This window comes from Wasmannia auropunctata, unplaced genomic scaffold (genome assembly GCF_000956235.1).
Source record: "Wasmannia auropunctata unplaced genomic scaffold, wasmannia.A_1.0 LD335994.1, whole genome shotgun sequence".
NCBI lineage: Eukaryota > Metazoa > Arthropoda > Insecta > Hymenoptera > Formicidae > Wasmannia > Wasmannia auropunctata.
This window is the reverse complement of record NW_012026896.1, coordinates 2,109,513-2,132,012: the sequence shown is the minus strand read 5'-3', so window position 1 is coordinate 2,132,012 and position 22,500 is coordinate 2,109,513. Positions and strand designations below refer to the sequence as shown.

General features: G+C 40.0%; 3 protein-coding genes across 4 annotated transcripts; all 3 read left to right on the top strand.

The window, feature by feature from the left end:
- Positions 1-2,281: 2,281 nt before the first annotated feature.
- Positions 2,282-6,801, top strand: LOC105453884. 2 transcript variants are annotated; one of them, XM_011696158.1, is made up of 7 exons: positions 2,282-2,365; positions 3,520-3,768; positions 4,056-4,335; positions 4,656-4,894; positions 5,126-5,512; positions 6,124-6,332; positions 6,420-6,801. In XM_011696158.1, exons 1-7 carry the CDS (start codon positions 2,363-2,365, stop codon positions 6,502-6,504), a joined length of 1,452 nt encoding a protein of 483 aa, XP_011694460.1. In that variant the 5' UTR covers positions 2,282-2,362; the 3' UTR covers positions 6,505-6,801. The 2 variants fall into 2 exon arrangements, with proteins under 2 accessions (XP_011694460.1, XP_011694461.1); XM_011696159.1 differs by lacking the exon at positions 2,282-2,365 and adding an exon at positions 2,905-2,974.
- Positions 6,802-8,268: 1,467 nt separating this feature from the next.
- On the top strand, positions 8,269-12,778 carry LOC105453883. Its single transcript, XM_011696157.1, has 3 exons — positions 8,269-8,289; positions 10,543-12,110; positions 12,190-12,778. Exons 1-3 carry the CDS (start codon positions 8,269-8,271, stop codon positions 12,776-12,778), a joined length of 2,178 nt encoding a protein of 725 aa, XP_011694459.1.
- Positions 12,779-17,802: 5,024 nt separating this feature from the next.
- On the top strand, positions 17,803-22,287 carry LOC105453915 (the record flags this gene model as incomplete). Its single annotated transcript, XM_011696193.1, has 3 exons — positions 17,803-17,814; positions 18,018-18,317; positions 18,447-22,287. Coding segments are annotated over 3 exons (3,759 nt in total), but the record flags the coding sequence as incomplete, so codon positions are not given.
- Between the last annotated feature and the right edge of the window lie 213 nt (positions 22,288-22,500).

Here is a 22,500-nt window from a genome sequence, read left to right as displayed (position 1 = left end):
TTATACGTGTATTTGTTATAATTAATAGAGATTTTATCTGCATATCAAATATACATATATATATTTTACTAATATATATTACAGTTTAAATATCACATTAAAAGGATTTAGAATAGTGTGAATACCAAAAAATAGTGTGAGTTAAAAGTATCGATCGTACAAAAGTAAAAATTAGTCCATTAATTTATTATTAGCGTAATTATTTTTGATAATTCATTAAAGGCTATACAATATATATATATATACATATATATATATATATATATATATATGATAACTCATTAAAGGATATACAATATATATATATATATCTGTTTTATATAAATGCCAAAGATATATCACCGTCTTTGATATGATTAGATAACGAGATCGCGTGTCCAAATCTCACAGCTCAATCTCGCATGCAACTGTTAGACACGCAGTGGTGAGAATAATCCACTTTTCCACAAGTGCGTACGCCATTATGTCTTTCAATAATCGGAAACCGTCACTTCCTATGAGACCGCATCGATCATTCTCTCCATTGTTTCGCAGAAGACAACTGGCGCTTGTTTCTCATTATACACTTGAATTAATAAACGGTAGATAGTATCGAGAATTTTTAATGAATATTACATATCTAGGTAAGAACGAGCCACAACAATTTTTATTAAATTTCTATCAAACATTAATTAAAATTGTTTTAAAAATAACACTATATTATTATACTAAAAATTAACTTGTAATATCAACTTTTAACAACTTATAAATTTCGTTGAGTTTATATAATATGCCATTAAACAAAAACAAAAGGAAAAAATTATATTGTATTAAAAGATATCCTGAACGATTTTAATCGAATTTATGTGTACAAAATTATTTATTTCATATATCTTAATTAACGCTGTAAAAAGTTATCATTACATTTGTACATTCGATTTGTATTCTTATTATACGTGGAAATGTAAATAAGTAGTTGTAATTCAGAGTTGTACCATTTTATCTATTCTACATTCCAATTGCAAATTATAGTTAATAGTGTGAAATTGATTGAAACGCATCGGCTCGGCCAATTAACTGTTTAATGAACCGAATAATCGGGCATGATAGTTAGCGCGATTTTACGGCTTCGAAAAATCTGGGGGAAGGTTTACGTGAAGATTACGAGTGTCGATAGCGCCTAGTACGCCAGACACTTAACGCACTTTATTTCACGTCGAACGCAATCGGATAAGCCGACCACCGCGATCGTACAAATGACGTGCGTGGAATGGACGATAATGATTAAGTACGTGAGGCTCGTTTCTGATTTGATCATCTCGACGATATATCACGTTTCCCAGGAGATTGCGTTTTAATAACTGACTTTTTTCCGCCTGTTGATTTTCGCACTAACGACGCATCTTCGATGCGACTCTTTCTACGAAAAGATTAGTTTTCCGCCGTCCGTTTGATGGATGCAAAATAAATCGTTTCACGCGGAATATTCCCTTATCTATTAATCATACTTACTTAAAGTCATGATCTTTATTTTATGTGTCTTCGCACTGCGCTACATCGCGGTATAGTTTGTGCACTTTTTGTATTCGGATGTACGTGTATTTAACTCAATTTCACTTCAATCATTTTTTATCTAATCAATTTGAATCGAGAATTAATCTTGTTAGAAACTCGACTTATATTTTTCCGAGAATAAAGTCCATTTTAGGAGGTCTATTTTAAATCCTTTTAGATTTTAAAATATAGACTTTTATTTTATACATATCATATATTTTAATATACATTTATATGTGCTTTAAACATATATTACTTTTATTTTAATTAATTTTATATCGTATATGATCATATATTCTGATTTTTCAAATTCTTTTTATACGTACTACGTGAAATTATAAATAAAATTTTATCCTGAATTCTGTCTACAGAATTATTATACATTATTTAAAACAAATGTAATATAAGATTTTCTTTAAAAAAAGTAGTTGATGATATTATTTCTAAAGCAATTATCTTTGAAAAAAATTAAAGTTTGAAAAAGCTTGAAAACGATTTTTAATATTGTTATATAATATGTATATGAGATGTAGAGTTTCTTTGGGAGTCTTTCTTTGAATGATGAAATCCTGTCGCGTGCTCTGAAAAATTGAGGAAGTAATTTAACAAATATCTTCACTTTTACTCGTATCACGATGGTATTCTGCGTGGTCCACGACCGACACGGATTATCACACACGCTTTGATCAAGAAGTGAAGTGTAGCCCGACAGGAGATGTGCATCTGGGTAGGGGTAAAAGCTATATAAGAGAACGCACATCTGATTCGGTTTTATAGTAGAGCTAAGTCCTTTGTGTCGTGTCTGTATTTTTTTTTACATATTTGCAACATGGTAAGTATGGCCCCGCTATTTAGATGGTTCCACTTCAATACTTTAGTGGGATAATACCGCGCGCATTATATAACCGTCGTGGAAAAGAAAATGCATAACTTCGCCGTCAAAGCGGAGGGAAGAGAGTTTTGTAATAGAGTTTCATATTAATTCTATAAAAGGATCACACAAATAAAAAATATCGCGCGAAGAACTTGCTTTCAGAGAAATATATGAAACGGACTAGTTTTTGCAACAAAAAGAATTGGTTATCTCCGTCGTTGATGATATACGTTTTGCTTAATTGAAAAAAAATCTGGAGTGGAAAAAAAATATTCCAAAGTTCCGTTTATAAAAGCGCGCAGTTTTTTCTCGGTATGCGGCGCACTGTAATATGTGTCTGAAAATATTCATATGAAGATAATTAAAAAAAAAAAGAAGAGAAAGAAATGTACATCATACGTGCATGTGGCGATGTACACGTGTTCGGGGGAGGGAGCGGTCCGCCCCGCCGGTGGCGGGACAACCAATCTATATAAGACTGGTCCATGCCGGATGTTTGACCCAGAACTTCGCGTGCAGTGAAAGTGTGCCCGGTGCAAATATACGTTTTTGCCGGAAACGATAATGGTGAACGCGCAATATAATTAGCAGATAAAAACGCGTCATCGTTGATCGTTTTGTTATTAGATCGATTATTATTATGCATTTATTACGGATTATTAAATTTTTCCCGTTCTTCTTTGCATATCTACGAATCGATCACATTAAACTTTGAGAAACTATCTATTTGTAGTTGCATGGCAAATTCGATAAGAAGAAAATTTTTTAAGCAATTAATCCGGCGATTTTTATTAAATCATATTGAAATTTATTGAGTTCAACTTTCAACATAATTTCATGCCATCAGCATTTTTTCTCTAAACGTTTAAGTATAATAATATATTTTTCTCTAGATGCATCAAGAAAGCAATTAACCTTTTTATTTATGCGACAGATGCCAATCATGCTATTTATATTTTACACATGAAAGTCATTAGTCAATTTTATACTTGGCTTATAGATTATTGCAGGTTTATGCACAATTGGGTGGTGAATTAAAAGAAAAAAAGAGAATGAAAAAGCAGAATAAACATATGATTGACAGTAATTTTAACTTTCTCTTTCGATTACAGAAAGTCTATTTAATATTGGGTCTGCTGGTAACAGCGGCGTGTGCCGAGAAGAAAATTAATTTAGAGGACATAGAGAGAGATACTCTGAAGGCGGAGGGCAAAACTAAGGCCGAGAGCATCCAAACTGATGAGACGAAATATAACGCTAATCCCAATCAGCAGCAGTATCAAATACCAAGCCAATATAATACATTGGGTCATCCCGAATTGTACATTCCACCTCAGCGGCTTCAGGATATAAAATACAGCGTAAGACATCAATTAAACATTAAATTGTAATACGCGGAATTTCAAGTGCTTATTTTGAGAGAGAGAGAGAGAGAGAGAGAGAGAGAGTTTTTTGTATTGATATGAAAATTATTATAGGTGATAAATTTTGTAATACACTATCATATGTCTATAATATAGAAGATAAATAATATTAAGAAAGAATAGAGTTACAATTATAAAATAATAATATATTTAATTCTATCGATCAATAATGGAATTGCCTTCGTTTATTAACTCTTTTGTGTCCTTCGTTTTGTTATCGTTAGCAAGTGCCATCTGAAGAATACATTCAACCCAATCAATACGCCGTACACGAAGCACAATATAAGCAGCCGAGCCAAATTCTGCCGCAGCAAAATATTCCGCCGTTACAATATTACGGCGGATATCAACAGCAAGTGGAAATACCGGCTAAAGGCATCGCTCCTATTGCTTTCGAATCTCAGAAATTAAACTATCAACCGGAAATAGTGGTGGGCAATCACATCCAAAGTGTTCAACAGAAAGCAGTAACGGACAAATACACGAAAGCTATAATCAATAAAGGTAAAGACCGCATGAAATGCTTCTAATATGCTATTATTCTTTAAATTTATACTCAAGAATCTTTTAAATAGTAATATTAATATGAGAGTATACTTACTTATATAATTACGTTAAAAATTACGAAACTATAAATTAACAATGGAATAAAAAGTATTATTACGGTATTAAAATAATTAGAAAAATTTTTAAATATATAATAAGAATATAGAAGGTCAAAAAAAAAAGAAGATAAAATTATTTCATAGAAATACTCGTACAATTTTTTGAATAATTATTGAAAGGAAGAATATAAAATTTAATTCCGCTTTATAATTTTGCAGAACCTACTTACATTGATGTTCCGGTGGCACAATTGATTCCCTATTATTCCAATTTGAATATTAATCCCTTGGTTGGTCTAAAAGATGCCGGACTGGCACAACCTCCGTTACAATTTGCTAGCAACGCGGCCCAACAAATTCCCATACCTCTATATACCCCCGCGTATAATCAAAAACAATTGATCTCTTCCGTAAAATCACCTTACTCTACTATTGGGCAAGTAACGTTCACGACGAAGGTAAGTTAATTAACGTATATGCAACTTTCTTAAGATCGTATTTTCGTGCAAATGGTTATGTATTAGCAATAATGTCGCAATATTGTGATTTGATTAATGCGATGTAAGAGAGAAACGTTAAACTTTCTTCCTGCATAGTAAACAGATCATGAATATTTTAGCGTCAACCGGTTTGCACGTCGGTCCTTCGTCGTTTCCGCTTCATTCGCCGCACAATCGTGAATGTTTCAGGCGCCGAAAGGATCGACATATGTGATCCCAGATGCACCGAAAAAGAAGCTTAACTCAGCTCCCTTGCTGACGACACCGTTGTACGCCCAGCAGCCGCTGACGCAAGGAAAGACCCTGTTGCACACGCAAGCTTACATCACGCCCTCGCAACCGCAGTATGTGCAGCCATTAGTTTACACGCAGCCCGGCATAGTTTACAGCGATCCCGCTGCCGCTTACAGCGATCTTTACGCCCGTCTGCCGGCCTACATTCAGGATAATTACCTCCGCGGACAAATAAATCCGTATCAGCAGCAGCTGTACATCGCACCGGCAATCGGCCCCGAAGCGCCGAAGGAGATCTTGCAGGAGCAGATCAGCCAGGACCTGCCGCAAAATTATATCAAGGTTGGTGTGATGGAAACTGATCGAAATAGATTCCATAATTGATCTTTCACTCAGCGTGATTTACAGCTTGTGTAACTACGTTACGTTTATCAGAAATCGGTATTTTGTAATGGAAATGACAGTTTTACATAACTGTCGCTTTACTCACCGGGGTTATAATTAGAGATTTAAATTAGCCTCGTTAACGGAATGACATCGCTATCTAATTAGCATAGTTTAATTGCCTCTTTTGCCGCGCTACTATAATATGCCGTTCACGTGTTTTCTATTGGCATATTAATTTTATTTTAACAGATAGAAACGCGTTGATATTTTTTATAAAATAATTTAGTTTGGCTTTTGTGAAAGTATTATACAATCGTTCGGATTTACAAACACATAAGGAAAATATCACGTGCTTTTATCAATTTCTTTTACTTCTGTTGTAATTGAGACTTCTTTGTGTTTTAAAGTAAAAAAAAGTGTCTTATATAAAATCTTTTTTTGTTTCTTCATTGCAACGATATATTTGCAATATCTTCTCACTTGCCTAAGCGCTTTCTTCTAATTGTCTCATTCGACGCAACACAGAAACTGTATTAATTTTATTTAATATATGTTCTCTCGAGCAGGTGCCTGATGAGCCCAAAACTTATTTCGTACCTCCGCAATTCCCTTCGCATGACTTCAAAGCCGGCAGCACGCAACTGGAGCCTGTCCGAAGCTCCTTTGAAGACGAGCAAGCCTTGCCGGCGCAGGATCACTCCTTGCCCTCGGAGCCGAAGTCACTACTCGACACGTACATCCCGAGCAAAGTCATCGCCGCGCAGGACACCGCCAGGTGCGTATGACAGAGTGATTAATAAGACGTGTCAGAGAGTGCCTTATTACTGTAATTACTTGCCACAACGTCAGTATATCGTTTTAGGTACAGAGAGAGACCGATAAAGCTGGAAGGGGGTTTTCTCCCGTCGAAAGTGAACTTCGCGCTTAAGAAGCGCAAGTCCGAGTGACGTTGAGAATCGCCGTGAGTGGCATGACGATTGACGAATGTCATACATACACATGGGTCAGTAAAGTTTGAAAACTCAATTATTAGCCATTTTTACTAGCGACGACCGAGGCATACGCGGACATCGAGGATGAGCCATCTGAACCAGGAGGTCGGCGGCGTCATCGCATCTAGTCTTTCATCGACAACATCATGCAAAACCTTTTTTATACTTTTTCTCTTTTACATTTGTAAAGACGCGCCCAGTAAACGGCAAATACTTTGTTTACGATTTTTAAATAAAATTTAAAATGATAAACACGACTGGTAACACCTCTCCTCCAACTTGTAGAATAAGATTTTATGTACAAAAATATACGTAAAATTTATTAATTATATATACATACATTCTACTAATTTAAAAAATCATAACTTTACCTAAAATTAATTTTTTTATTTGAAAATAATTATTTCTAATAAATTATAAAATTATGTCTATCTTTTCTTTATTTTATTATTATAATTTCCTCTCTAAATATTATTTGAATTTTACAACGTAAAACATGTAAGAATGTTAAATATCTACAAATTTCTAATGATCGCAATGATACGTAACATTTAAAAAGGATTTCAATATTATAGAAAGGTAAATGCGCTAGAAGATATTTATCTTCTGTCATTAGTGGACGACAAGGTCACGGCTCTTATCTTCTTTCTACTATATTACGAAAGGAGTAATATATTTATATCTATTACACGACATTATTAGACAAGGTGTACGATTTGCACAACTGTGAGATTTTTATTAATCGTTGCATCGCGAGCAACGTGCACACGACAAAATTATTTGTCGGTCATCAGCATGTCCAATAAGCTCGCTATACGGGATTAGCTGATTAGCTCCGACGATGTGTGCCAGTATTTACGATAGTTTACGTTGTATATTCAGACAGACTCTACGTTGACGTTCGAGAGGTAGCGCACTGTGATGAAGGTACATTAAATGTACAAGAAACATATGCAAGTATTTACGCGAGCGCGATATATCACTTCGGAGAGTCCATACGAGAAAGCTGACGCTACGGAGATGAGCCCAACGGTGTAGGCGCGCGAAATTAACCGCTTGAAATTTCTGGCTGTTACTCTGTTATTAATGTCGCCGTACGCCGGACGCTTTCTTTTTCCGTAAATGTATAATTTATTAGAATCTTCCGCGCTGATATGCCGCGTTCCGCGTTATGTTCAAACGAAAGTGGAAGCGGCGCGCCTTTATACATCACGCTTTCATATGTCACACCTTGTATACTCATTAGGCATAATATGATTTTGTGAGTGACACGTGGAGTGACAATGAATTTTTCAACGAACGCTTAATTCCATCTCACGTGGAAATTATGAATTCTCCAGATTCGCGATTCGCTAGTAAACGATCTTTAGCATCTTATTCTCCGTGTGGTACTTTTTTCCGATATAGAAACTTCTGCCGGTTAGTTCGGTTAGTTATAGCGCGATACGCGCACGTTTAATTTGCGCAATACAAAAAGCATGAACGAGATCGCGTGATCGGTTTGTACGTCGATCTGTCAGACGGCGCTACGCTACTGGCAGATGTCTTCTCGTATCGAACGCGAATAGCGTTCGTCTCTCTGTGGTGAAACTATAATGATGGTGTCCTTCTCACACCAGGGAGCGAGGGCATATAAGGTGGGATGCTCTGGCCTCAGCTTCATCAGTACCAAACACACACGACAAGTCCGCCAAGCTAGCAGGTTTAAGGTCGGTCGTCATGAGTTTCGCTAGGATCTACGTGAGTACTTGAATCAAAGTTGCCTCGCCCTATTAAGCGTCCTATAGAATCCTCCTTTTCCTCAAATCTCTCTACCGTCTTATTAAGAGATGACACAATTAATATTATTATTCTAATTGTGGTAAAAACTGTTCGAAATTATATTTAATGGATGTGTCGTTTAAATATTTTGATTTGTCTATAATTCTTGTTATAATTTACAAAGTTGTCAAATTAAAATTTAGTTTGAATTTTCTATTAGTTGTTTTTATTGTTATATTTTTTCTTTACAAAGAGAGATATTCATTCGTTTATTATATTCTCTAAAATTGGCATTTTGGTGTACAAAAAATATATAATATACATTAAAAAAATAATACATATAAACTTTTTTCTTTTTTTATATTTATAATTTGTCTCTTATTTCTTAATTTTTTTATGTAATAAAACTAGTGAGATAAAAATAATTAAAAAAGATAATTTTCACACTGCATGATATTAACATTCTTCACTAATAATCCTATAATAACTTTCCTTTATAATTATAATAATAAAAGTAATTGTAGTAATTGCGATAAACATTACTGGCAAAGTTATACTGACATAGTAATTGCGAAGCTAACAGCCGCATGTTGACTATATCACATATTATTGGCAGGAATTGATCGCGCGTAAAATCTCGCGGTTGCAGATGTTCAACCTACATTCAATAATCCCTCCGAACTGAAATTTTAATCCCGAAAATGCCGTAGGAAATATTTTAACGGAAACGCGTCACCCGTGCCATTTTTCCGTGCGCAACAGTTTCAAAAAAATCTTTTTTCTCCCGATCGAATGAATCACGGTTGGTTTCCTGGACTCAACCGGATGTAATTGCGGTGAAAGTGCCGTGAATTTTTCTCCGATCGCGGTCCATACATGAAGAGCCAGTGATAAAGTGGCCGCGGCAGATGCTCTTGAGTAAGCCAGTGAAAGTCCGTAAAGAGGTGGACGAGCCACACGCATCTCATCTCCCGATTCGCAAGGAGCCTCGAACGTACTTTTCGGTATTAGATAACACGTGCGGCTTCGCGACGACGTAACGCGTCGTGGATGTCCGGTGAGATCCGCGGCGTGAAATTCGACATCTCCTCAATTGCGACACGCCGCTCGCGTTTTTTTTACATCTCCGCCAATTTTGCGTTTTGATTGACGAGCTGACGAACGGTCGCGGTCGCGGCCACTTTCGACGCGCTGCACGCGCGCATCTATTTTCATCACGTGTCACGTGCTGAATATTTATTGGGTCATTAATGCCAGAATTGTAATTTGGGAGCAGTCGGCATGTTTGCTTTAGGAAAGCGGAAAAAAAATTTGATCGCTTAGATTTAAATATATATCGTCATTTAAAGACTGCAGACATGATTTATATTCTAAACGTTTCTAAAAGGTTTGAAGAATTATTAAAAAAGAACGTAAATATTACTTCAATTATTTATCTTATTTGCATTATTTGAATTTGATGTTTAATTGATTTTCACTTTAAGGTACTTAAATCCAGTGTATGTTTTACGTTTCTGTATTAATTTTTTAATTTCTCTTATATCAAATTATTTTCATGCAACTTTATAAGTGTAATTTAGATCTGTCTACGATTCCTTTATTAATTTAAATTTAATTAATTAATATTTCATAAAACGACTGATTAAATAATTTGATAAATAGCTAGTTTTTAAAGTTATTAGTAAATTCTTTATGATACAATTTATTACAATTTCGTTCGAACTTTTATTGCTAAAATGGAAAGCAATATTTTCAGCCGTCGTATACCTACAGATTCCGACGTTTAAAGAAAGCGGTGAAAATCGTAAGTCCGCAACGAATAAAACTCGTTTTTAACGATGTTGACCGACACACTTGACTCTGACCCTACAAAAGTATCTTTCCATCTACTTCAGATCTACTTCCCTCCCAGGAATTAGGATCGCAATTATGTCCTCGTTATTTTCGTAATTACATGCATAACCGGATTATCGCGCTCCGTAGATACCTACATAAACATTATATCTGATTAATACATCCTTCTGGAAATATGTACATCTCATTACGGAGAAAATTCAATCCGGGATAATTCAACCGAACATTTCTTCGGTCGCGATCATCGTACATGCACGCACGCACGCCAAATCGGGGGAAGGGAAGTGAAAGCGAGATCGCCGTTGCCGGAGATCGATGGCCAACACATTGTTACCATCGCATCTGGTGCGATTTCTTACACGTGCCCCTGACTTTCAGATCGCCGCATTCCTATTGATGCTGCACGGGCTCTGCAATGCGGAGACTAGCGGAAGCAGAGAGATCAAGGTGAACGACTCGGGCAGCGTCGAGCGTCCTATTGCCGACGACGCTACCGATGCTCCAGACGCCGAGAGGGACGCCGAGGATATGCTACCGATTCTGCCGCCGATAATACTTCTGGACTTTGATAACGGCACGATCGAGAGTAACGCGACCGACGAGAAGTCGAAGCGCACCGTGAACAACGGCCTCGGTTACGGCTTCGACCGGAATTCCTTGCACGCCCCGCGAAAGTACAACTATTACTTTCCCGCGGGAAAGACCGGCACCACCGTGAGCATAGAGGAGTCCATCAGCCCGTTTCTTCCGAGGACGATAATTGAAAAGGTGCCGCCGAGCAATCAGAAGCCGTTCTCACTCGCAGATTTCGGACAGCAGGCGGCCCGCGGCTCCGCGGAATCGAGCTATCGGTATTACAATCCCACGACAAAGACACCGCCGGTGTTCGGGCTGCGAACGAAGCTGACGAAGACGTCCGATTCCGAGCTTTATCAAGGGTTCACGCCGATCGCGAGACCCGCCGGCGACGCGTACTCGAACGTGGACTACCAGGACGGCGCGTACACGTCCACGACGCCGCAATCATTGGTGTTCGGTCCCGAGGACGCGGCAGCGGGGGGGTCGGATTACGCCACCCCGAGTCCACAGAGTTACACGGCCTCCAGTTCAAGTCGATACACCTACGTCACTCCGAGTTCGCCGCCATACGTTCAAAGATACCAGGGGCAGAGTTCGCAGCACACGATAAACGTGCATCATGTGCAGAATTATTCCAGATCGAAGCCAGGCGCAGCGAAATCCTCGACGCCTAGTCCCCCTGAGGCAGCCGCTTTCCTGGAACAGACGAATCCTCATGACTACGCTCGACCGGAATCCTCAACTCCCGGTTCGGACGACGCATCCGGCTATCCGGAGAATCCCTTCCCCAATCTGCCCCGATACACGGTGGAGAATGGTATCAAATACGAGAACAAGATATTTTGGAAGTATCCAGACGGCAGAGTGTCCGACATGCCGCCTAGGACGTACGAGACTTACTCCGAGTACCCGTCGCTGGCCGCGTTACAGGCCGCCGCCAAGGGTCAGGACGCGTCGCAGATCTACGAATCCGCCACGGAGAGCAGCATGATGTCGCAGGGCCCGGTGCAGTTCCCGCTGGCGCCGGAATCCACCGGTTCGCGCACCCCGTTCATCTCGGCCAATTCCCTGTCCCGTCTGCAGCAGCAGCAGCAATCGTTTCGACTGGGCTATCAGAACTACATCGGTCAGAAGCAGGCGGTTTCGCAGCAGCTCAAAGCTGGTAGCGGAGTCTCGCCCACGTATGTCTCTTCGACGACTCTGTCGCCCAGGAACTCTCTCAAGCCAACCGGGAAGCATCAGAAGAATCGATACGAGGCGCTAAGACAGCCGATCTCGAAGTACATGGTGAACAGTCCAAATCCGGAATACATTGACGGCGTGGAGAGGAATGCGAAATCCACCAGACTCTTCGCTTCATCAGGTGAGCTAACACTTTATGCTTTATCGAAATACGTGGCGTAATCGGGGTGTATTACTTGAGAATTGTTTTCCAGCTGCAGGCAGCCAAAATTCGGCCAAGAAGACCAGCGCGGCTGGCGGCAAAAATCTGGACGGCTACTCGAATCTGCAGTACTCGGATTTGTTGAACTACAACCCGTCTATCTCGCAGTACATCAAGAATCCCTCGTCCATCCTCAACGTGCGGCCGACCTTCGTGCAAGCCGGGAACTCCCTGATACCCGTGATCATCCTACGAGTGGACGGGGTGCCGCCCATCCAACCCAAGCCCTCGCCGAACGTGAACTTGAAAGCCCTGCTGCAGCAATATCTCGTTCAATACGCCAGAAGTATCGAGGAATTGGCGCGACAGACCAATTACGATCTCGGCGACAGTCAGCCCCCGAAGGATCAGAGTTCGTTCTCCACCAGTCTGCGCGAACTGGCGCGATTGACATCGAACGGTGGCGCTCGAGATTTGATCGGCAATCCCACAGAATCCTATGTCGGCCAATCGAGTTACGAGACGAGCAATCTGGACCTCGAGAAAGATCTCCCAAGTGGAAAATATGGCGAGCGTACGGCGGCCCGGCCGAAAGTAAAGAGCGTGCAGATCATAGAGGAGGATCCAAGGCTTGCGAATCATAGGCTTTAGAACGAAATCGTGCGTAAACGATAGAGAACCGCGGAGATATCCCTTAACTTTTGCGTTCTATGAATTCGGTTTTTTTTTTTAAATATATACTGCATTCAGATGTACTGTAATATACATTCAGATTGATTTCAAGATTTATTCTATTAATCTATTAAATTTGTTAAACCTATTAAATTAATTTTATCTATTAAAGGTATAAAAAATTCGGAAATTAATAATTTCGAAGTTAATTGATAAAAATGAAAACTTGTAAGATAAAACTCACATTTTTATTTGCGTTTAAAGAATATTGAATTAATATAATACATTGTTAGACAAAGAACCGATAATACAATAGAACACTTAAGTTATGCCGAAACGATTGATCAACATGACATTAGCTACTGGCGACGATATTAAACCCGAAACACGAAAGTTTTTATATAGAAAGATATATTTTTTATTTTGCATTATTCTTTATTGTTAAGTATTAAATAATTGCAATGTATATTATCTGGCACTTCAGAAAATGAAAACGCTTCGTGCCATGAACCGATTTAAGAGAACGTCAACGAGATGATAATAATAATCGGGCGTTAGTGATATAATAGTATTTATAATGTGGGATTGTGCAATGTATTATAATGCATATACAAACGTACCTGTGCTACTGATTTGCTGAGAACACGCCAAGTTTGTTGGCATTAATAAATTTATTCGCCGTTCTCGGAAAAGCGGTAGTAAGCAAAGCATACTCGTTGCTTTGCGAATGTACCTAAAATCAGCCAAATTTCCACACTTCAGAAAGGTACCTTATAAAATCGTATAAATCGTAGTGTATAAGTTCTTATACTCAATTTAAGGTAATCACAACTTGTATGCTGCATTATTATAAGCTAATGAAATAAGAAACAAATTTTTATACAACGAAGATTTGTATTATTTGTGCCTCAAATTTCTATGTAAATCAGTTTTTAAAAAGATATAAATCTTTTCATTTTGTATTCTTTATTGAAAACTCTTGTTTATAGTGTTCCCTACAAATTAATTGTTCTATAAAATTTTTTGTGGCATATTTTACAAATAAGTTTTTTTTTCCTTTAAATGTATGGTAATACATTCATTTAAATAAAAATAGATGCATGTGAAAGTTAATCACAAGTAGGAAGCTATATAATAGTGGTTATATTCAATAAAATTATATATAAATTATATGTGAAATTAACCGCTAAGATATAGTTTTCTTTGATTTATTTTTAATTATGATTTTATAAGATATAGTTTTCTTTGATTTATTCTTTTTACTCAAAATTTTTGAAACGACTCGAATACGTTACCTATATAATACTAATAAAAGTTTTAAATAATCCACAAAATAAAACATATAAAATGTATTTCCAAGAATTAATCAATGTCTTTTTTATCAAATATTTCTTGACATTAAATCAATTCCATTTTCAATATTAAAATATTGTTCAATGTGTTCGGTCAGTTACGATAAAGAAATTACGTAGGATAAAATTACTTTTTAATCAATTTTATATAAATGTATTATGCTTTAATAAAATTTTATTTTAATGATTTTGATTATAAAGATATGCATTGCTAAAAATTAAAAAATAAAATCAATTTTCTTGAACATTTTTCTTAGGAAGGATCACTTCCATAGGCGATTATTAGAATTAGTCACACAAGCGATTAAAAGGCCAGTTCCAGGATATCCGTCATATTACATGAGCAACGTACGTATCATCTGATTACTGGAAAAAGCTGGTAAACGTACATTAGAAGCGTATATACTTATTAACTTTTCCCAATAATCATACCGTACGTATAAGTACGTTATACGTACGAGTAAAGTAAAAGTTTTTGCCTTAAAATTATTATCGATCCACGCACATTGAGCGGCCATCAGGCGCCATTTATGCGTTTACTCGATACAAACAAGGCTATAAACACATTTACTCGCGAATGCCGGTGTGCGCGCACGAGAGAAATATAATAATTCCAAATTATTAAATAAAAAAGATATTGCCGGCGCACGCGGGAGTGTCTGAAGATACGCATCGATGTCGACCGATGCCGTTGAACCGCAATTAACGCTAATTGTCTGGCAGGCGCGTAAAAAAAAAGAGCCCGCTCCAGCTCCATTGTTAATTCCACGTTTTCACAACGGACGGGCTCCGACGATATTATCTGCCGTTGCATCTACGGCAATTGCGGCACGGCAATTAGGCGCGGAGGCATTAAACTGCTGAACGCTCGGGCACGAGCGGCGCGGCGCGCGGCGCGACTCCGCACGCAGGCAGGGAGGAGATCGGCTCGTGTTCATTACACACGGACGTACACCTTCCACGGCGCGCATCGCATCGCGGGGAGGAGTTGGGCGCATCGGGCATAATGCGTGTGTTCTAGAGCGCGTAAAATTACGGCGGCAAAAGTACTGGCGGAGAGAGATATACCCGATCCGCGGCTCGGCGATCCGCCGATCCGTCGATCAAAAATGATGAGAGAACCGGAGGCTGCAAAACGCCGGAAGTGATATAAAACTCGAATCGTATAAACGCGGTTTCCAATAAGAGATAAAACAACGATATTCTAAAGAGAGATCTTTGAATTTCTCCTACTTATTTGTTTGTAACCGACCGCCACAGTCGTCTCGCCAGTCATAAATACCTTGCGATGCATTTCGAAAAATTGCGTTTGCCTCTCCCCTCACGTCACGGCACCGACGCGACCGATATCCCTCGGGTGAGGGATTTAAAATAAAGCGATTTCTGTTGAGACCATTTTGCTCGATTTTACATCTCTCTCTCTCTCTCTCTCTCTTTTTCTCTCTTCGTTTCTGTATAATTGCGATCATCGCTGCTCGAATTCCGTAGTGATGACGAGCGACCGCGTCCCATGATACCGCCGGACAATACTTCCTCAGGCGCAGTCGCGTGTCGCGAATGAAAGTATCCTCTGCGGCTGTGTGGTGCATAGGATAATATTTAGAACGATATTTTTCACTTGGCCGCCGGACTGTATAAAGAAAATCGCGTATCTACTATGTGGCTCAGTTCTCGCGTAGAAGCCCACCACGCGTGTTCCTTGAGATTACGAGACAAGGATACGGGAACGAATGATCGTAATCAATGTGTACGCGTAGTACAGTGTGGCGCAGAAATCCCCTTTTTGTTTAATGTTTGGTCTCTGGAGAAATCTTAAAAATTATTTCAATGAAAATGATTTTTTATTATGTAAGTACTTGGATCGGAGTACTTGTGCGAAAAAGTGCGAAGTTTATTTGTGCGGTGAGAGACAATTGTTTAATCATTTGTGTGGATAAATAAAAAAAGATTCGTATATTATTGATCTGGTATAAATTAATAATGCGCAATATTAAATACAATTGCATTATGATGCTTCCAAGTTGAGTGACATATTTCTATATATGTGAAACGGTGTGGGATTTTCTTTTAAGAGAATATGTGTATTCCAATATGTTGTATTTCTCTCTCTCTCTTTTTCTTTCTTTCTTATTATTAAAAAGATATATAGAGAAAGAAAGTACATATAAAAAAGTCTCTTCTTCAAGCAATTTAATTTTTTGTTCATAATATTTTTGTTATCCGTGGTCATATATTCTTTATAGATTTGACAGTAAAATTATATTACCAAATTTATAGAAAATAAATCAATATTAATAAATTTTCTAAAGAGCATTTTTCATATATTTCATATATCATGAATATGTACTTTTCTTTTCTCCGTTTGTATATCTGTATATACTTATTATGACTTATAATATTTAAATATATAGATATCATAGTCACATAGATATCATATTTTTTATGCTTTATATTTTTTATAATATACATAAGAACAATATTTTCTATAATTTTACTAAACTAAAGATAAATATAATGCTTTACACAAATAATATATAACAGAAAATTATTTACTATTTTATTTATTTTTATTTTACATTATTAAAAAAATGTAATTTTTTTTATTGTATTATTCCCTTATATTAATGTATATATTTTAAATTTAAAACTCTTTTTTATCATTATGCCAAAATTTAACCTTAAAATTGTATTTTATTATTACACAATTATATTTTTCAAATTATTTATATAAAAGTTGCTATCTAAAGTCTGTATTAAGCTAAAACCAATATTATGATAGAGAGAGAGTGCATTTATCCTATCGCGTGTGTTTTTATATGCATATTAAAATATGTGTGTTTGATATAACGATAAAGAATAGAATGGAAAATTATGCAAACGCTATAAATTATGGAAAAGTTACTTTGGCTACGTATCACTTTAAAAAATTTTTAAAATCTTGTCAACAAATTGCTTTTAAATAAAAAAATGCATATTAACGATGTTATATTTTGATCGACAACTTCGACCGACTTGTTTAACGATAGGCATAAAGAATAGTTCAAATTGGCTCTGTTTTCTCCGCAATTACTTTTCACCGACACTCTCTAAACGGATAGGCTGTACATTAGTTGCCCGGATTTCTGCATTTTACAAAGAAAAAGTCATTTATGTGATACAATTGCACTCCGAGGTTTGAAAATTCCTTTCTGCCGCTCAAAATCATTACATTAATGAGTGACACCAGTATGGCAGTCCGTTATTGTCAAATAATAATTCGAATGACCATGAATCAGTGAGAAAGTCCATGAAGATCTGCTTCCATGCACATCCAGTCCTTATTTCCATTGCACACGCTCGCATTTTACTTTTCCAGTCTGCTTTTCTTTTCTAGGTCATCTCCTTGACGAAACAGCAATTAACACTGCTTACATGTAGCGGCTATCCAAACTTTGCAATGCATATATGCTACTTTCTTCTTTATAACAAGACTTACGATCAAAACTATATGAAATGTATCTTTTAGATCTCATACCTTTATAATAACTCAATTTCTTCGATGTTTATCGCCAGTTTAATAATTTTATCGCACACGCACGTCTCGCATTAAAATTTTTATTTTTCATCGATCAATTAATGCAAGTTTTATAAAAATATATTTCATATAAAATTTTTTATTGTATTGCCTTACGTATATTCTTTTGATTAATTTTTACTTTGTACATTTTATTTTATATTTAATTCTATCAAGTAATTATATCAAGTAATTATATCAAGTAACATGACATTGCCATTTAAATTTATGATAATCATTTGATTGCTCAATAAAATTACTAATGATCTAAAAATTTCAATTGCAATTTAATCGGATTTCTCAACTTTCGTAGATGATATTGCTGTTCCTCAGCTGGCCGCGAGCAAGATGTACAGAAGACACTGTCTTAAAGGGCGAAGAGATCTACGATCAGCTGGCAACCGCCTCGGAGACCTTGGCGCACGCTGCAAAGCAGGTGAATGAAGACTCAAAGGACATCGAAAAACAGCTCTCGAGCACGTCGTCGTCAACGGTACACTATGAAAATTCCAACGGATTCATGCCTATGGTACCATCCGCCTCGTACGACGAACTCGACTCGTCACAGACCGGCGATCAGCAGCAGTCTGAAGAGAACAACGTGACGAATGCCGTAAGTGCTCAAGACAGTTCCGATACGAGGGAGAAACAGTTGGAAGAGGACTTAGCGTATTCCTCGGAAGCGAGGATCTTCTTGAGTCTGCCTGGATCACTGACGAATCGCAGGTCTTTCGATTTCCAGGACGGTAGGCTGAATGAGTTCGAGTTGCTGAAGGTGAACAACGACACCCCGGCGGTGGCCAATTATCGGGAATTTTACAAGAACGTGCACGACACGGTGAACACCGGCGAGACCAACGGCGAGTCCGGTAAACTCTCTTCGAGGCGTCCGAAAGGCGAGAGGGGGAGGAGGCTCGAAAATCACACCCGCAATTACGGCTGGCAGGCGCAACAGAGCAACAACGAGGATATCTATGCTCAATTCTACTCGTACAATGGCGCCCAGGATACGAAGAAAACTGTTTACGGGCCGGAGAAAGTAGCTGGTAATTATCAGCAGCAGAACACCGCGAATAATAACTACAATGGGCTGAACGCGGCCAAGCAGAATGTAGCAGCACCGGTGCCGTCCTCATCAAGGACGAATTACGAGGTCAACGAACTCGGGCATAGCGGAACTCACGGCGACGCGGCGGAATCGCCGAGGACTCGCCACAGATTCATGAAGCCGGTCGTGGTCGTCGAGCCGAACAACTACAAGGTGGACGTGAAGTTCAGCAGCCAGCTGCGGAACAGCGAGCCGAATGATGATGACAAAATTTTGAAAAATCTGCAGGAATCTTCCAGTTTGGAGAACTACGATGCTTATAACAATCACGACAGGCAACGTAGTTACCACCGCACGGAGGATTCCAAAGAACACTCGGACGAGAGCACGGATTACTCCGATTATATCGACCGGCCGAGACTGAGAACTCAAAAGATTCGGAGACGTCCCGATACCACCAGAAAACTCCCCAAGGAACATCGAGGCACGTTAAACTCCGCGGAGAGCGCGGAGGAGAGTAAGTATAGCTCCTCAAAACTGAAGTCGCAGCGGCACAGAGTGAAGGCGAATCCATGGCTGAACGATCCCAGCGTGGTGAATCAGCACGACGAGAGCGTCGAGGATATTCGACACGATTCCAGAGGCAGCGGCACGAAAACGAAGACTGTTCCATATGGATCCAGGTCGAAGAACACCAACACGTGGAATCAGATATCTCCGAATCTCGAGATCTCTCATTCTAACGGGATCGAGCTGGATCAGTTGGAGAAGCCGAAATACGTCGTTAATTTCGTGCCCGTGGCGAATTTCGATCACGCGACCGCGATAGGCGGTAGCCAGGGTTTCGACATGTCCAACGCGATGCTGCAGAATCTCGCCACCGTCGCGCCGATCGGCGCGTTCAGCACGACAGCGCCTATCTTGAACACACCTCAGTCCGTCCTCGCACAGAATCTGTTGTCGAAGAACCTAGTCTCCACGCCGGTGCCCGACATCATCGTCGGCCAGAACACCTTCCAAAATCCCGTTCACACGGTACTGCTTTCTCCGAACGGTCAAAATAAGATCGTGGATACGCTGAGAGCGACATACGTTCCGAGCACTATGACACCCGTGTTCGCCATCACGCCCGTTCACGGTGTGCAGGACAACAACGTGACGCCGCGAACGACCTACGCCATAGTGCCGCAGCCGACCATTCAGACGCACCCGGGTTTCCTGCAGACGCCGCTGCAGGCGACTCAGATCCAGGTGAATACCCACGGGCTGCAGGGTCAGAATTTGCTAAATCACGGTAACTTGCAGGTACAGAGCGTGCCGACAGCGCCCACGCTGCTGTCCAGCCAGGTGATGCCGGAGGGTAGGGCCAACTTGGAAACGCAGAGCAAGAAGAACGCGTATCCCACCTCCGGCGCGAACTTCCTCGCCACCGCGAGTCTGGCCGTCGGCCAGAACAACCCGAAGCAGGTGGCTAATGTTAACTCGTATTATGTGCAGGGCCAGAATGCGCGACTAATTCCAAATCAACAGAATTTGCAGGAGCTGCAAGCTCAAATGAACAAGCAGCTGGCGAAGGGCGGCAAACTGTCCAACATCGTGTTGCAGGCCGCTGACAGCTCGACTAGTCACTCGATTAATAATTTAAATATGCTCGGAGCAGCTGCAGTCGGAAACGCTCATTTGCCGAACGTAGGCGCGAAGAACGTGGAGATCGTGAATCCGAACATCAAGCCGAATCCTCTCAATGCTTACCAAGCGATGCACTATCCGACCGCTGTCCTGACGACGCCCATCCCGATCTTCAGCACGATCGCCTCGGCGACTCCGCATACCGCGGTCAACCTGCAGAATTACGTGAACTCTCTGACGGAGTCCGGAGCCAAGATCAAGCAGGTGGATCTCAGACCAGCGCAGAATCAGGAACGACCGATGTACAATCCCATTAATTTCGTTCCCAACGTTGACATTATCAAAAATCAGAACACTCTTAACAAGTTGCCGATCAACGAGCCTCTTCAGCCAGGCTTGAATCTGGTGCCCGCCATGCCGGGCGGAAACTTCTTCAAACCTGGGTTCTCGGGGCAAGGTGAGCTGATCATGAAGCCGAAGCTCGCGTCGGACTTGCAGCAGTACGCCGAGGAGATGTTCAAGGAGTCCCTGAAGACGATGTACAACTCGCAGAAGTGGAACAACGACAGGAAACCGGGGAATATTCAGAATAATCCCGAGGCGAGCGACATAGCGAAATTGAGGCTCGAGCTGCAAAAATTGAGGTCTTCCCTGTCGGAGTCGAAGTACAGAGACCTTCTCGAGGCGCATCAGAGCGAGAATAGCGTGCGCACGGCTGACTCGCCCAAAGGCGATAAAAAGAAAGTGGATCCGCTGCTGGCGACCTTGGAGCATCTGCTGAAGACGCGACCCGCGGGACCGATACATATCTATCATGGCGCCGTTAAACCCGGTCGCAAACCGAAGCTGGGCGGCGATGCGACCTTCGCCGCGAGTTCCAACTATGATTTCAGCGACAGCAGCCACTTGGAATTTCTCACGCCACCCAGACCGGATCCATTCTACTCAAAGGCTCCCTTTCACGACAAGCCGATGAAGAAACGACCAGGAGCGAGATTCAAGAACGGTCCGAGGAAACTGGTGAGGCCGAGCAGTTCACCGCTTAGATCCGTCGGCTCGCCGTTAGAAACGTCCTCTAGCAACGTGGAGGTGTACGTGGATGGTTATCGTAAGCCGCCTGTAAATTTCGATCCTGAAAACTTCGACTACGAGCCGAGACACCGTTCGCGATCGTACCGCAATTCGTATCCGACGTTCACCACGTCGAAGCCGGATGTCCTCGATAAGATCTTAAGGGAGATCAAGAATAACAAAAGCTACGACATCAATCATCCCAGGATGCACAATCTTCTTGGTATGTTGATGAAGAACAAACAGCTGCCGAACAGAGGCGCGCAGAACTATTTTCGCAACAAGGATCAGTTGAGGCATCTCGAGAGGGACAGACGTCGGCTGCAGCAGCAGTTCTACGCTGATACCTTAAGGGATTACATGCACAGATCCGACATTGAGTCGCAACCTGCTACGGCTGCCAACGGGAATGTCTATTCGGGGAATGGCGTGAATTCGTAATCAAAAGTACAAGCAAGACGTCGATCACGCGATGCGTTCGCTGGAGATTCGCGTGTAAAATCCGTTAAATAATGAATTGTAAATCGTAAATCCGCTCGTGAAAGTATTAGAATTAATTAGGTAGTAAGTACGTTTATCCCGTTTGCGATAACGGACGACCTTCCGTCCGCTTTGCGCATTAACGAATGCAGCATCACGCCAGCATCGAACCGCTGCGCTGTTCGCACTAAGCATTTAATTATAATAAGTAACGTTTTATACGGAAATTGTAAATCGTTAGTATCATATGCGCTCGCACGGAATGTTCGGGTCGAGGGGACAGCAAATTTTCATCGGTCATCATTGTAAGACGCTGACAAGTATTGTATGTACATATTAAGTTAAACAAGAAATACATACGCCTTGTAATTTGTACGGTCTGTATTTTATTTCGTGTTTTGTCACGCTTGCATTCTATTCATTTCCTCATCTCATCGAATTTCTCTTTTCTCTTTCATCTGTCTGATATAATCTGTGTCAAAGAACGCGATAAACAGTCGATGACCAAATACGCAATGAAAACTAGATAGATTTTTTCGAGGAAAAATGCAGAGAATTTTGTAAGAGA

Excerpts from the sequence above, each read along its gene's own strand:
- LOC105453884 (XM_011696158.1), top strand. Across the intron at positions 5,513-6,123 it reads TGCCGCAAAATTATATCAAG|GTGCCTGATGAGCCCAAAAC; the intron begins GTTGGTGTGATG and ends TCTCTCGAGCAG. Across the intron at positions 6,333-6,419 it reads GCCGCGCAGGACACCGCCAG|GTACAGAGAGAGACCGATAA; the intron begins GTGCGTATGACA and ends ATATCGTTTTAG.
- LOC105453883 (XM_011696157.1), top strand. The coding sequence starts at position 8,269 with ATGAGTTTCGCTAGGATCTAC. Across the intron at positions 8,290-10,542 it reads TGAGTTTCGCTAGGATCTAC|ATCGCCGCATTCCTATTGAT; the intron begins GTGAGTACTTGA and ends CCTGACTTTCAG. Across the intron at positions 12,111-12,189 it reads CTCTTCGCTTCATCAGGTGA|CCAAAATTCGGCCAAGAAGA; the intron begins GCTAACACTTTA and ends AGCTGCAGGCAG.